A 14948-nucleotide genomic window follows, 5' to 3' on the forward strand; every position below is an offset into this window, starting at 1 on the left:
ATGCTGATGATAGGCTACCTTCCCTCTGGTGAGTAGTTCTGGATTAGTGATGGGAAATAATAACATATTTCCATTGCAAGATGTTATGCACTGAAGTTTTCTATACAGACATTTGATAAGCTTGTAATTAATGTGTTTTAGGCTTCAAGTTGTATTTATGGACTTTTTGTTTTATCATTAGTATTTCATTTTGTCCAGATTTTTCATTATCAGTTCTTGTTTTGTGTTTAATAGATATGATTTTTAGTTGCTTGTTAAATATTAACTGACTTGTATGAATACTGCAATGAATGTTTTGTTTTGTTGAGAAATTTTTATTCTTATATATTGTATAAAAATATCTTTAACATGACAGCAATTAATTGTGTGTGTGTATATATATATATATTAATGTATAATATCCTAGTTATTCAAATTAATTTCAATTAGTTATGTTCATTTTATTTTGAGTTTATTAGCTTGTTTACTTTTATTTTTTATTTCCCTAGAAAAAAATCATTATTGTAATCCTGCTACTAGTGGTGATTGGAGTTCTAACTTTAATTATTCTTGGCTCTATTGGAGTTATATGACACTAGTTCATGATGGATTGGAAGATACTGCATCTTTAAACATCCTCTGACCAAACAACTGCTTTATTACCTGGACACAACTTGTGTCTGGGGTTTTCAGTATGTCTTCCAACTTTCCTTCAGTGTTTGATTCAGAGCTATAAAAAGCGCTAGTTATTCTCAAGAGTACGTTCTAAATATAAAGCAATAGAAATGTGCTGCAACCCGTGGCTGTGTGCTTGTGCTTTCTTTTTTTTTTTTTTTACTTGTAATAAGAAGAAAAGTATACTGAGTAGGTGTTTTTATGAATAACAGATGGGTAATTTTTTTATTATTTTAAATAACTTTGGATAAACTATTCCCTTTCATTTTCAAAATGAGACTGATTATAAGTGATTATGGTTCACCTTAATACACACTGGAATGTCACAGTTATAGATTAATGAAGATACAGTTAATGAAAATAGAGAGATAACAGATCAGCCACTGACTACTGTCTCAACAAATAAACACCAGCTGAAGTGACTGTTGGTCTTACAAAGATGGGAAGATAATAGATCCAGCAGCCAGTCACTACTGTCTCAATGAATAAACACCAGCTGAAGTGACTGTTGGTCTTACAAAGATAAGAAGATAATAGATCCAGCAGCCAGTCACTACTGTCTCAACAAATAAACACCAGCAGAAGTGACTGTTGGTCTTACAAAGATGAGAAGATAATAGATCCAGCAGCCAGTCACTACTGTCTCAACAAATAAACACCAGTGGAAGTGACTGTTGATCTTACAAAGATGGGAAGATAATAGATCCAGCAGCCAGTCACTACTGTCTCAACAAATAAACACCAACTGAAGTGACTGTTGGTCTTACAAAGATGAGAAGATAATAGATCCAGCAGCCAGTCACTACTGTCTCAACAAATAAACACCAGCTGAAGTGACTGTTGGTCTTACAAAGATAAGAAGATAATAGATCCAGCAGCCAGTCACTACTGTCTCAACAAATAAACACCAGCTGAAGTGACTGTTGGTCTTACAAATATGAGAAGGTAATAGATCTGGCACCAAGTTGTAAAACCTTAACTGTAAGAACAGTGTCAACTAGTTGTGTTTGATTTTGATGATAATGTTAACATCTGAAACTGAAATCATGTCATCAATGACACACTCTGTAAAGAACAAGTGAAAATATTTATATTTTGATAGCATTTTTTTAGAAAAGTACTAAAGAAATAGAATTATCTTGTATTTGTTGCAAATTTAAAACTCATTATAGTGAATATAACTTGAGTTAATGGAAAGTTTTAAACATTTATATAGCTTTTGTTTTTTAAGTAAAATGAGAAAGGTCGTTGCCCCGTCCCAAGTATTCCTGAAGAAGTACTTCTGTTGACAGAGGAAATAATTTAAAAGGGAAGTTACTCACAAAAAGAGAAAAATTTAAAAAAGAACCTTTATTTTATAAATAATACTAATAAAAAAAATATTTTAGCCAGTGTTCTCAAAGAGCGTCTTTTTGTTCTGCTAACTCTGGTGAATCTGACAAAGGTGAAACGTTGACTGAAATAAAACATTTATTTGTTTTTATTTCAAAAATGTTTTTTTTTATTAAATCTAACCTTATTGCCTATATATTTCAATCCTTCCAATATGCACTACAACTTCTGTAGAATATCTCAAAAGAATGAATATCCTCCACCAGTTTCAACTGCCAATATGATCCATTCATGTTTAATGATGAACGGGCAAGTTCTTTACAAATGAATAGAAAATTCACACAAGAAAAACTTGTGTCAATACAACAAGCATATATTAAAGTAATTAAGATACTGTATGATTATGCTTCTGAAAGTGGACAGATGGTGCTTCCAAAAGGTTATTTTGTTGAGGTTATTCTCATAATTCAGAATTGCATAGAAAGGGTTTTCAATGTTTTATCTTGGAATGTTTTCAGAACTGCATCTTATACAAACAGACATTTGTACACACCTTCAAAACACTTTTATTTTGATAGACCTATTTCAAGGTTTTGAAAACTGGTCATTTTGTTGGAATTGCTCCTGGTTTTTGTAAATCAACAGAACTCTGGTAGTTGCATCTGTTTAAGGTCTAACAGAATGTAGTTAACCTTACCATATTTTTTGGAACTGTCGGTAACTAAAATTCTGGCCTAAACAACATTTAATGGACTGATAGATTTTATCATTGTCCATTTATTTGAAATGCATATCCTTTCTTAAAGTTTAGTTATATATTTCTTTACTATTTATGTTGTTTCCAATACAAACTTGTTTTTTGTTGGATAAATTGAATATATTATGTATTGTTACAAAGTTTCAACTTTCATCAAGTGGACTCATAATCTGGGAAACACACAAAATGTAAAAGATTTATATATTGTTTAATGATTGGTTGAAGTTAACAATGGTTATCTGGCTATTAATTGATAAAAATGATGAGCAACTAAATAATTTAATAAGCCAAAAGTGAAAGAAAATGTGAAGAAATAAAAATGATGTACATTGTATCATTTTGGTGATGAATCACTAGTTGTTTGAAGTTAGTATAAAGTATTATCTAGGTCAGGATTATGTTTGTGGCATGAGTCTAGAGCTTGACCTTGGTTAAAGGTCAGTGTTGGAAACAATAGGGGTTTTAAGATTGTTTTCAAAATTATTAATATTTGAGCAAGACAGTTTCAGCTGTCTCACAGAGTAACGTGCATTCTAAACATTACTTGGATATATGTTAGGTTTACTCTCATTAGATTAAGATAGTTTTGTTGTGTTTTGATATCATCTTAAAAACAGAAAAGACGAATTACAATTATACAATGATACAACCTTGAAAGTTTTAACACAGGTTATAAGAGATACAGTTGTATACCAGAGTATTTGTGAATTTTAGGTTCAAAATGTGTAATTAAAAATGCATTTTTATTTTATGGGTAATTGAATATTTTTCTGTATTGAGAATTTTGACTTGAACAAATTAGAATGAATGATTGTGTTTGTACCTGTGTTCATAAACCTGGGAAACAGGTTTATTATATTCTTTAATACAAGTAGAAACTTTTCTGTGGGTTCCTTCAATGAAACTCATTGTGTCTTTCACAACTTATTTGACACACAAGACAGTAAGGTATTAGAGTCATGGTATTTCTTTGATAGGACTTGCCCATACTTTCTGCCAAGAAAAGCACAAATTAGTTTCAAATTTTTGAACAGTTTTGAAATAAAAGGAATTTTGTAATAAACAGGAACTTTATTATTATTATTTTTCAACTTGTGTAGACAAGACTTTGTTAATCAATTGCAGAAGAAAAACCTTTCTGAATCAGTAATTCTGTTTTCAGTATCTTGAAAATATTTGTCTTAAAAAACAATAGAGAAAGTTCCACACCCCCTGATACGATAAAGATACACAGGTTTGTATGCATGTACTTAAATTTCTTCCCATGACCCTTCTCGAAAATTAGATGCTGTGCAAAATCTGTATCATTCCATCAAGACTATTTGTTTCAGTAATATTGGATTGTGTATGTTTATTTTGAAGTGTATAACAACTCTTAGACTGGTTTAATATTTGCTTAACAATAAAAGGAACATGTCAGTAACCATTGTTAATTTTCCTACCTCATTAATAAATTATACACAGAAGATGATTCAGAAGCTACATATCACCATAGTTTTCTTTAGACCGTACTGTTAGTGTTGTTCAAATTATTGTTTTAATATCATAATACTTCCATGTGCTATTGAAAGGTTAATGACTTACAACCTGATTTTGTGACAAGTAAAAACGAATGGAACATGAATTTAATTTTGAAAACTTACAGTAAGAGGGTGGAGGTCTTAGAAATATCATGGTAGTCTGCTAATTTTTCATCACCCTGTAGTAATGTAAAGAGAGTTAATTTATATCACTTTATTCTGAAGGTGCCTTTGATGGGCAAGAGTTACATCAATGTCAGCATTATGCAGCATGTAGATCTGAAAATTATACATATATATGCATTCTTATTCTGATTTACAAAATGTTATATGTGTAGAATATGGATATTTTTCTCACTGGGTTTTAGGAAAGAAAAGGACAATGTCTCAGCTAAATATTTTTTATTACGTTTTTAAGACATCTTGAAAGTTTGTTTGTTTTCAAGTGAAAATTGAATTAGATGGGTAATTTAGTAATAATTTTATTTTTCAAAATGAGAAGTTACATGTTGCAAAAAATTTAGGCACTTCATTGCATAAAATTGGCATCTCATTAAGAAAAAATGGTTCTATTTTAATAAAACAGTTGTCAAATACATCTTTCAGTCAAACACAAGAAACAAAGAATTTTCTTAAAGTGACTGAAAACTACAAAAGGCATATTTATACGAAAAAAAAAAAGTTTTGTCTGAATGCAGAACAAAAAAATGATGATTCATTTTATGTAAAGAAAAGCTTGGAGCAGTTGAAACATTGTTAAAAAATCTTCTTGAATATTTATAAAAATTAGAAAAATTTTGGTGGTTGATCTTCATTTGATTACTGCATTCAAGTCTTATAATTTTTAACAAAGTATGCATCTTATGTTTTATCAAAGTAACACCAAATTTTAGCAAAATTCTGTATTTACAAATAACAAAGCAACATCAAAAGTTTGTTTTAAAACAACAGTCAGTGATCATAGAGGTGAGACATTGTTCTTTATCCATTATTTATACTTTTATCAGGCCTACATAGGTTTTAAGAAATACATACAAAATGAAACTCAACTATATTTTTCTGTTATGTGTTTAAATGTTTTTGTTGTGCTATTTAACAACAAATGTACAGTTTTCCTTTCACAGGGTTATGATATAAATTACATATTCTTTCATAAACCTTTTTCACCAATAAGTACATAAATTTTAGCCTAGCAGATGGAGATAATTATTTTGTTACAAATTTTGGAGACACAGACTAAAACTATCTATACGTTGTTCATGTAATCTTATTTGCCAACTTATAATCTATTAAAAAACTGAAATCTTTGTACCGATATTTTGCTTCAAACTCCACTAGAATATCCATACTGAAAAAAACAAAGGTGAAATAGACAAAAGGCTTTCAAAATGGCTACCTGTTCACCTAAACTACTTTATAGATTACTTCTTCAAAACTTTATTTATCTACAAGTGTATGTTGTACCAGCCAGTTGCCACTTGTTGTTGATCATCAATAACCTGCCTGAATTATTTATAAAAGAAATTCATTTATTGGGGTGTTACGGGCACACATGATCTGTTACATTTTATGGAAATTACCACTTGAAGATTCAACTTTAGTGTTTTATTATCTTTCTTGTGGTATGTCATGATCACACCAACACAATGTAGAAAACATCTTAAATGTTACTGCAGATAAGAATAAAACTCTCAAGTGTTAATGCATGATGACAACATATTCATTTCTTTGTCTGGGTAATGAAATAAAGTTTCTGTAAACATTATCTAGGCTTTTGTTATTTATATTTCAACTGTAAAAGGAAGCTTATATTATGGTGAAGTGTTTGACACTCATTACAGTAACTTGTTATGGTTACAGGTAATTTTTTTAAATGTTTAATGAGAATGACGTTCCTTTAAAAATACTCCCAAAAATTAATTTCCACAATATAAAAAACAAGTTTGTTTTTGGTATTTTGCAAGCATTTATAAAACAGACACACTGTGTGTAATACAGAATAGTGTTCACATATAGTTGTAAGAATGCAAATCACTTTCGTGTCCAATTCTGTTTGTGTTTTTATATTGTTGTCTGCTGTTGCATTTATTGGTAATTAAATAATAAGCTGACTGTTTAATCAGTTGAAAATCTTGAGTTTGGTTAATACATTTTCTTATATCAAACATAAATATTTAATATAAGAATATTTTTTATGCTGTGTAGAAACATGTTTTTTTAAGTAAAACTGATTTTTGATTTATTTGTGTGTGTGACAGATTGGGTACAGATTTGTTTTTCTGCATGAAAAATAATTCACACAATAAAATAGTAAAGGAAAATATTTTGTTTGATAAGTTGAAACTTAGGATTGTGTCGATCCTAATATTTAAATTTTTTATTGAAGAATTTTGTCATTCTCTTGAGAGGTTACATTTAAATGTGCAATGATTCTGATATCAATTAATATATTAAGTAGTTCTGAGATAAGGTATGAAATAAATGATCTCTAGAAATAAAAAAATGTCATAAAAATATTAAGTATTTTTCAGGACACAGTTTATTAATGTGCATTGTGTTTGCTATGTATGTATTATGTTGTTACTTTAAATTTCTTAACATATCATTTTTTACTAATATTTTTTATTAATTTCACTACAAAATTATATATTCTGTAGTTTGTTGTGAATTATCATTGGTGTAGTTTGAAACATACTTTGATGTTTTTATAAATTATTATATTGTATTAAAATATCATTATTTAAGGTATTCTGGTAAACATTCATATTGACCTCTGATTGTGATAATAAAATTTTGTATTGTATTAAGCCTAGCTTGATTGTAGTCTTTTTAAAACTTCCATTGTTTTACAAGTTACACAAAATTACACAATATTAATATTCAGGGACTGTAGGATTAAAAGAATATTTTTATTTTTTTCACAGTTGTAAAAAGAATGAAAAGAGAAAGAATGAAATTACTTTATAATGCTGAATTTCTCTTTTGTAAAAATTTGTTATTAAATCCTATAAAACCTGCCATATTTGTACATTACCTTTTTACTAATACTTATTAATTCTAAAGAAGTAACAAATTACTGCACACAATCTTTCATTGCAATGGCTGACATATGAAATGATGGATATTTTAGTTAAAGAGTTCATCCACCACAAGCAGACATCACAGCATTGGCACAATGTTAAATTGTTGAAATAAGGGGTTGTGCATCACACAATGATATTTTTGACTGTTTGTTGATAAAAGTTTTTTTGAACTAATGTTGGTTGTGGAAGTCTGCTTTGGAGACTTGTTTCTGAAACTGACCCTTGAGGCTAAACAGCTTTTAAATTAGATGGCCGTGATGGCCTAGTTAGATGTAGATCATCTCCATTTGCAAGTATATTACTCATGACAGGTTTAAAACCTGGTCTCTAATACAGTTTAAGTAATAATTTATTGTATCTTACAATCATGTACTTTTTTTTTGAAATACTGAATTATTTAATTTAATTATTATTAAATTAATTATTATTATTAATTAATTATAATTTAAGTAATAATTTACCTTATCTTACAATCATGTACTTTTTTTTTTTTTTTGAAATACTGAACAAATTTGACATTGATGAATACCAAACAAACATGCTCACCCTTTCAGCCATGGAGGTGTTATAAAGTTACAATAAGCCCCACTATTTGTTGATAAAAGAGTAGACCGAGGCTTGGCAGTGGGTGTTGATGACTAGCTACCTTCCCTCTAGTCTTACACTGTTAATTTAGGGATGCTAGCACAGACGATCCTCGTGTATTTTTCAGCAAAATTAAAAAAAAAACCAGCATACAACTAGTATGACCCAAAATTGTGATCTGTATTCTTTAGAGGAAATGTGAAGAAAGAACCAGTTCCCACTGCTCACTAGTACTATTTATTGTCTTATGATGGGCTGATAATTTCATGTCATAAATAGTTACACCCTGACAACCCCAGACTTTCCTATGTAGGGCTTAAAGATCAATTCTGATCTAAGAACTCCTCGTGCATACTAATATACCAGTTGGAAAAATAATTTTTGAGCTTATATCATGTTCAAGCTGTCTGTGCTGGTGCTGAATAATCAAGTATCTCACGAGGGGGTGCTTGAGTAGACATCTACTTCTTTCCTCATGATGAGAAATTGATCTAACTTCTTCAGAATAGAGCAACACACAACTAGTCAGTAGGTTTACACTAAAAACTTGTATAAATTGTAAGAATTGTTAAGTTCATTACTTTATGCATGTATTTGGTTATTTATTTTTTTGCATTGAAGATCTGCAAGTGACAGAGATTCTAAGTACGTTTTACCACTTGTATATTTTCTTGTGCACAATGTTTTCAAGTCTTAAATGATAAAGATTAAAGTTATGAACAACATCTTATGATCACTGATAAAATCGGTCATTAGTAAAAGTTTTTTGAATTTCGGTGAAAACATACCCAATACTATCGTTATTTTATAGATGTTTTTAATTGTTCAATTTTGAACATATGTATAGAATTATTTTCAAAGAGGCACAAACAGCTCTCCTAGTAATTACAAAAAAATAATAAGTATTATATTGCTTGTATGCAGTAGCATGTGGTTTGGTCTGCATTTTTATTGCTTAAAACTGTTACTTTTCACCTTTGTCAAATAATCACGGTAATAAGTTATTCTGAAAAAGGTTGTACATAAAAAAATATAAACTGAAGACTATAAAAAGTTTATTTGTTATTGAAACATAATAAATTGGATTATTTCAGAAACAGACAAAGCAAATTAGCGTGTAATCCCACTTCTAAAAGAAACCAAGTAAAAGTTGTTTTTGTACTAGAACTATTTCTTGCACTGACATTTAATTGTTATGGTAGTTCATATTCTGCACCTCAGAACTGAATATATAAATAAAAGCATGTTAAATATATTAAGACATGTATACATTTTTTATTTATGAAGGTGGGTGTATTGAGTATATACATTTATCATTCTTATATATACATAAATGTAGTGTCTGTGTTCTATTTACAAATTTTTCAATGTTATTTACAGGTATAAATGTGTACTAGATGTTAGGGCATCAACATTCTTATCATATAGAAAATTTGTATGTCACTTTATAAATAACTTAACAATAGGTTCATAAACTTATAAACAAATGTGAGAAAAAAGGCTGTTATTAGCAAATAGCTGTGATTTATTGGAAGAGTTTTATTTAATAAAACAGTGGAATTGTTAATTATTGATCTCGCCATTTCTAATGTTATTTTCTTTTCTATAAATATGAAACTGCTGATAAATGTAGTTGTTACATTTCCATTTCACAAAATTTTGTGAAAATTATTTTGATTTAAAATTAAATAGAAGAAGAGCTTTAAATAATAATGTAGTAATTATAAATTAAATATTTTAACTACTGTGGCAGAGAAATAATCCTTACTAAGGTATATTTTGTTATCATGAATCAGTTTTTTATCTTTAGTAGGACTTTGAAAACCTCAGGTTTCATAGATCTTTATGTAATATTTGTTTCTACCTTATTTTATGTATTTTATTTTTTCTTCTTTAGAAGAAGATCATGATATGTGTGGTAATCCTGTGTCAACGTTAGGTGGAAATCTCGGCATGTAACAGCAAACTGCCAGTCTTCCCCATTTCTTCAGAAGCTGAGTTTGTTCTCTGTAGGCAGTGTTCCTGTGGTTTCTCAGTCAAGTTTCAAACATTTTAGGCCCAGGTGTAACTTCTTTTTATTGTTTTTAAGTATATTGAACCTTTACTTTTGATTTAGCAACAGAAGATAAAAGAGAATATGGATAAATAAATACTATGATTTTTTGATAGTTTCATTAGATATTTATGCGTCACCGTACTAATAGTAGAGTGAAAACTGGGTTTAAAGGATCTTAGTTCAGATGAGCAAGGTAGATAAATGTTGACTAATGTTACTTAAATTCACACCAGTTTAAAACTGTTTCCATTATTTTTATTCATTGCTGCATCAGTGATTGAAAGTTCAACACACTGAGCAGCATCTCATAAAAATAATCATAAAACAGTTACTTATACACAGAACTTTGAATTATTATGTGAAGGTATATATTATGGAAACTAGTGGATCTGAAAAACATATAAAAGCTTTTAAAAATTTGGCAATAGAGCATTGAAGATTTGTAGACAGTGTTGTTTTAATACAAATTAATAGGACTTCATTCTGTCAGCTAGTGAATAAATATTAAAATTGAGAAACTAGCAAAATCTTTTATTGTTATTCTACTATACTTATATGTTATGTTATGGTTTTTCTCACACAAAGTATTAGTAAATTAGGATGTTTACTGTTCCACTACTGTGTAATATTATAATACTTTCACCATGCTTTAACACAATTGATCAAAAAAGCTGCTGAATTTGATTATGTCAAAGTCAGTTTAATATTTTAGCTGAAGGTACTGTGACAGATAAGTGGAAAGTACTCTCATTCCATGCTACTGTTTCATGGTTCACGGATGGTAAATTACATCATGTGTGATATTGATGGCATGGATTTTCATGTTATGTCATAAGATGTAAATAACTGTACATGATTACTGTAATTCACTATGCACCTAATCACTTGTTTAAAAACTGACAATAAGAATAGGCTAAACAGAACTGCACAAACAACCAATGTGTTTTTTAGTAATAATATATTTTCATAGATACATAATATTTCATAAGATGACAATAAACACACTCATAGGATATTTCATCAATAGAATATTAGTTGTATGTTCTTAACATAAAGAAATAATTTCACTTGTGAAAACAAAAAAAAGTTAGGAACAGAAAATATGTCAAAAAAGTAGTTTATTAATGCCCATCAAATATATTATTAGTTTTTCTATACAGTTATTTGTATATGCAGTAATTTTAGCTCTATAAATATCTCTGTTGAATACATTTTCAAATTTTTTTGCACATGAACATGTCTCTGGTTTTCTTATATGCACCCATAGTTTTTCAGCCATTTAGTCATAAGTTTAGTACTGAAATTGAAGTATGTACTATTTATTGCTGATACTTGATTGTGTTTAAAAGACAAAGACAATTTAGGAGTTTCTATATTTGTTCTTTATGTGTTTTACAACTTGGAGTATAAAGATGTATAAAAAATATTAAGTCATCAAGCAGAAAATGACATTTTGTAACAAACACAAGGATATTGGTAACAATAAATGTATTTTGTTACAGAAATTTTTGTTGTATCAAAAGCTTTTCATTTAATAAATGACATTGTTTCTTTATTTTTTTTATACTTAAAATATTGTGGATTGCATTTTAAAGTTTTAATGGTTATGGTGAAATTTGAGACAAGTCCAAAATATCTGTAATTAAAAACATTTTTGGTGTTACTGTGTTTCTAGTACATATTATCATTAATTCTTTTTCAAGGACATACTGCATTTTTTCTGTGTATTATTCAGAAGGGAAAATAAAAAGTGATTTATGTGTAGATTAGGTTTAATTGAGTAGGTGCTGCTTGAACTTATGTGACAACAGTTTGAGTAACTTTTTTCTTATTGATATATTATGATGTCATATCTCTGTCTTTTCTTCCTTTTTTTAGTTATTATGTATAACTAAGAAGTTAATGTTGATAATAGTCAGTAGTGACAAGATTGATTGTAACAAAAAACTTCACTTCAATATTGGAAGTTTCATGTGTCACAAAGTTATTTTAAGATATAATTTTTTAAAATAAGTGTACCATTATACTTTTAATATCATTTTACTACACGTCTTTATGTTAAATAGTTTCATATGAAATGGCCAATTGAAGAGCGACTATAATTAGGATAAGATGGATACAGTAATTTGACAAGAGTGCTAAGCTTTTCATTTGACTGTCATGCCAAGTTGTATTATAATTGTTATTGTTTCTTTGGAGCCCTATACAAGATGATATCTTCAAAAGAATTGAGAATACTTCTTTGTATGAATCCAAATTAGAAAAAAATGTAGCCGAGGTTGCAACATTGAGAGAACTGAAATATGAAATTTTGGAATATCCATTGTACTCGTATATCTCCAACTAATTAAACATCTACCACACTCACCTATCTCCAACCGATTAAACATCCACCATGCTCACCTATCTCCAACTGATTAAACATCCATCATGCTCACCTATCTCCAACTGATTAAACATCCACCATGCTCACTTATCTCCAACTGATTAAACGTCCACCATGCTCACCTATCTCCAACAGATTAAACATCCATCATGCTCACTTATCTCCAACAGATTAAACATCCATCATGCTCACTTATCTCCAACTAATTAAACGTCCACCATGCTCACCTATCTCCAACTGATTAAACGTCCACCACACTCATGTATCTCCAACTGATCAAACATCCACCACACTCATGTATCTCCAACTGATCAAACGTCCACCACACTCATGTATCTCCAACTGATCAAACATCCACCACACTCATGTATCTCCAACTGATTAAACATCCACCATGCTCACCTATCTCCAACCGATTAAACATCCATCATGCTCACCTATCTCCAACTGATTAAACATCCACCATGCTCACTTATCTCCAACTGATTAAACATCCACCATGCTCACCTATCTCCAACTGATTAAACATCCACCATGCTCATCTATCTCCAACTGATTAAACGTCCACCACACTCATGTATCTCCAACTGATCAAACATCCACCATGCTCACCTATCTCCAAATGATTAAACATCCACCATGCTCATCTATCTTGAACTGATTAAACATCCACCACACTCATCTATCTCCAAATGATTAAACATCCATCATTGTCATGCATCTTAACTGATTATCACCTTTTCCAGCACTTGAAGCTGTTTTTCTAGAACAAAATATTTAAGAATCAAGAAACTACTGTCAAAGCCTTTGAAGAGTTTATTGTCTTTAAAACAATGGAGTTTTTCTTTCTTAGAGACAGGATATTTTCATCAGTATCCCACTGGGAGAAAACCATTACAGCAAATGGATCATATTTTGATTAATAAAATTGGTGTTTATTAATATTATGACATTTTAATTTTTACCTATACAATCAGCAATTTCATATGAAATGAACTAATATATTATGATAATAATAATAAAATACTCTGGATTTCTTTTTTGCATAAGTTTTTTGAAGTTTTAGCATGTACTTTTAAATACATGTAACAATCTGTTGGGTATTTATATTTTTTTTAGGCTTATTTGTTGTTGTCTAAAGTGTGAACAGTGTTTGTAAATGGTATGTTCATGAAGTGATGGAAGCACTCCATTCTAAGTTACCCTCTTCAAAATAAAATAATTTTGAATTAATTGAATTAATAAGACGTATGTCTAATTATTAATTACGTACCTATTTGTTTGTTTTTATTAAGCTTATTAAATTAAATCCACAATGTATTTGTTGAATGCATGCTATTGAACTCGAGCTCATTGTTATAAGACAAGAAACAGTTTGGATTTCTAAAACCTATATTGTAAATAAAACATCTTCATGTTTCTTTTCTTTTTTTGGCTATAATGATTATTTCTGTTTTTTTAACAAATAAAAATAAAAGATACTTGACAACTATTAATAATTTTTCATAACTTGAACAATCATTTATTCAATAAAGTATTTATACTTCTCATAATTATATGGGTATGAGTTTCTTATTACTTACCATCTATCAGTGTAGATATGAGATTAAGTTTATTTATTCTCACCATTATTATCAGTGTAGATATGAGTGATTAACTTTCTTCTTCTGTACCATTATTATAATTATCAGTATAGATAAAGAGTGATTCAGTTTCTTGTCCCTTGCTTTTATTATCTGTGTAGATATAAGATAGTTTCTTTTTTCTTAAAATTATTATTATCAGTGATTGAATATCTTTTTCCTTACCATTATTATCAGTGTAGAATTGAGTGATTTAGTTTCTTGTTCCTTACCATCATTGTAGATATGAGATATAGAGTTTCTTACAATTATTATTATCAATGTGAATATCAGTGATTTTTTTTTCCTAATCATTATTATCAGTGTGGATATGAATGATTGAGGTTCTTGTTCTCACCATTATCATCATGTAGATATGAGTGATTGAATTTCTTTGTCCTTGAGTGTCTTGTATATCACAGTATGGATAAGAGTGATTGAATTTCTTTGTCCTTTAGCCAACGAACTTGACGATCATTTTCTTTGAAAATTTGATCATGTTTCATTAATTATTAACCAGAAAGTTGACAAGTAAACCTATTTGGTGGGTTTAAATGATTAGTCATATTTTGCAATGATAGAGAAAAAAAAAAAAAAAAGAGGAAAATGTCCAGTTTCAACCAAAATTCAAACCTGATTTTCCTTAAGTACTTTTAACCACTTTTTGTTTATTCACAGCCTATCTCCAACTATTACACACACAAATAAAAGATTTGATTGATAGGGGCTTTGGCAATAACCTAAAATGATGATTACTTGGAATAGATACAATTCTTTTGAGAATCCACATTTTTTCTGTCCGTTAAAACATTTTTTCTATTGTATTCCATATTCTTGAATGTTTGTGTGCATACGACATTTTAAAGTTTATGACTTGTAGTGTTGTTTCTAACACACTGGACATTACTTGAAAACTGCATCTTAGATGTATATAGTTCACAGAATTAGCTTTT

The 14948-nt window shown here is 29.2% G+C and overlaps 1 protein-coding gene across 5 annotated transcripts in view; it reads left to right on the forward strand.

Moving 5' to 3' along the window:
• Nucleotides 1-11748, forward strand: part of LOC143244221 (syntaxin-like) — a 38259-nt gene extending 26511 nt beyond the window's left edge. For 4 of the 5 annotated variants that reach the window (XM_076488493.1, XM_076488492.1, XM_076488495.1 and 1 more), the window contains one exon: nt 489-7056. In XM_076488493.1, the coding sequence (XP_076344608.1) occupies nt 489-572 (84 nt within the window). In that variant the 3' untranslated portion in view covers nt 573-7056. Of the gene's footprint in view, nt 1-488; nt 7057-9828 lie in introns of those variants that run through there. The other variant, XM_076488494.1, reaches the window with a different exon arrangement.
• The last annotated feature ends 3200 nt before the right edge of the window (nt 11749-14948 follow it).

The sequence above is a fragment of the Tachypleus tridentatus genome, chromosome 2 (assembly GCF_004210375.1).
Source record: "Tachypleus tridentatus isolate NWPU-2018 chromosome 2, ASM421037v1, whole genome shotgun sequence".
Classification (NCBI taxonomy): domain Eukaryota; kingdom Metazoa; phylum Arthropoda; class Merostomata; order Xiphosura; family Limulidae; genus Tachypleus; species Tachypleus tridentatus.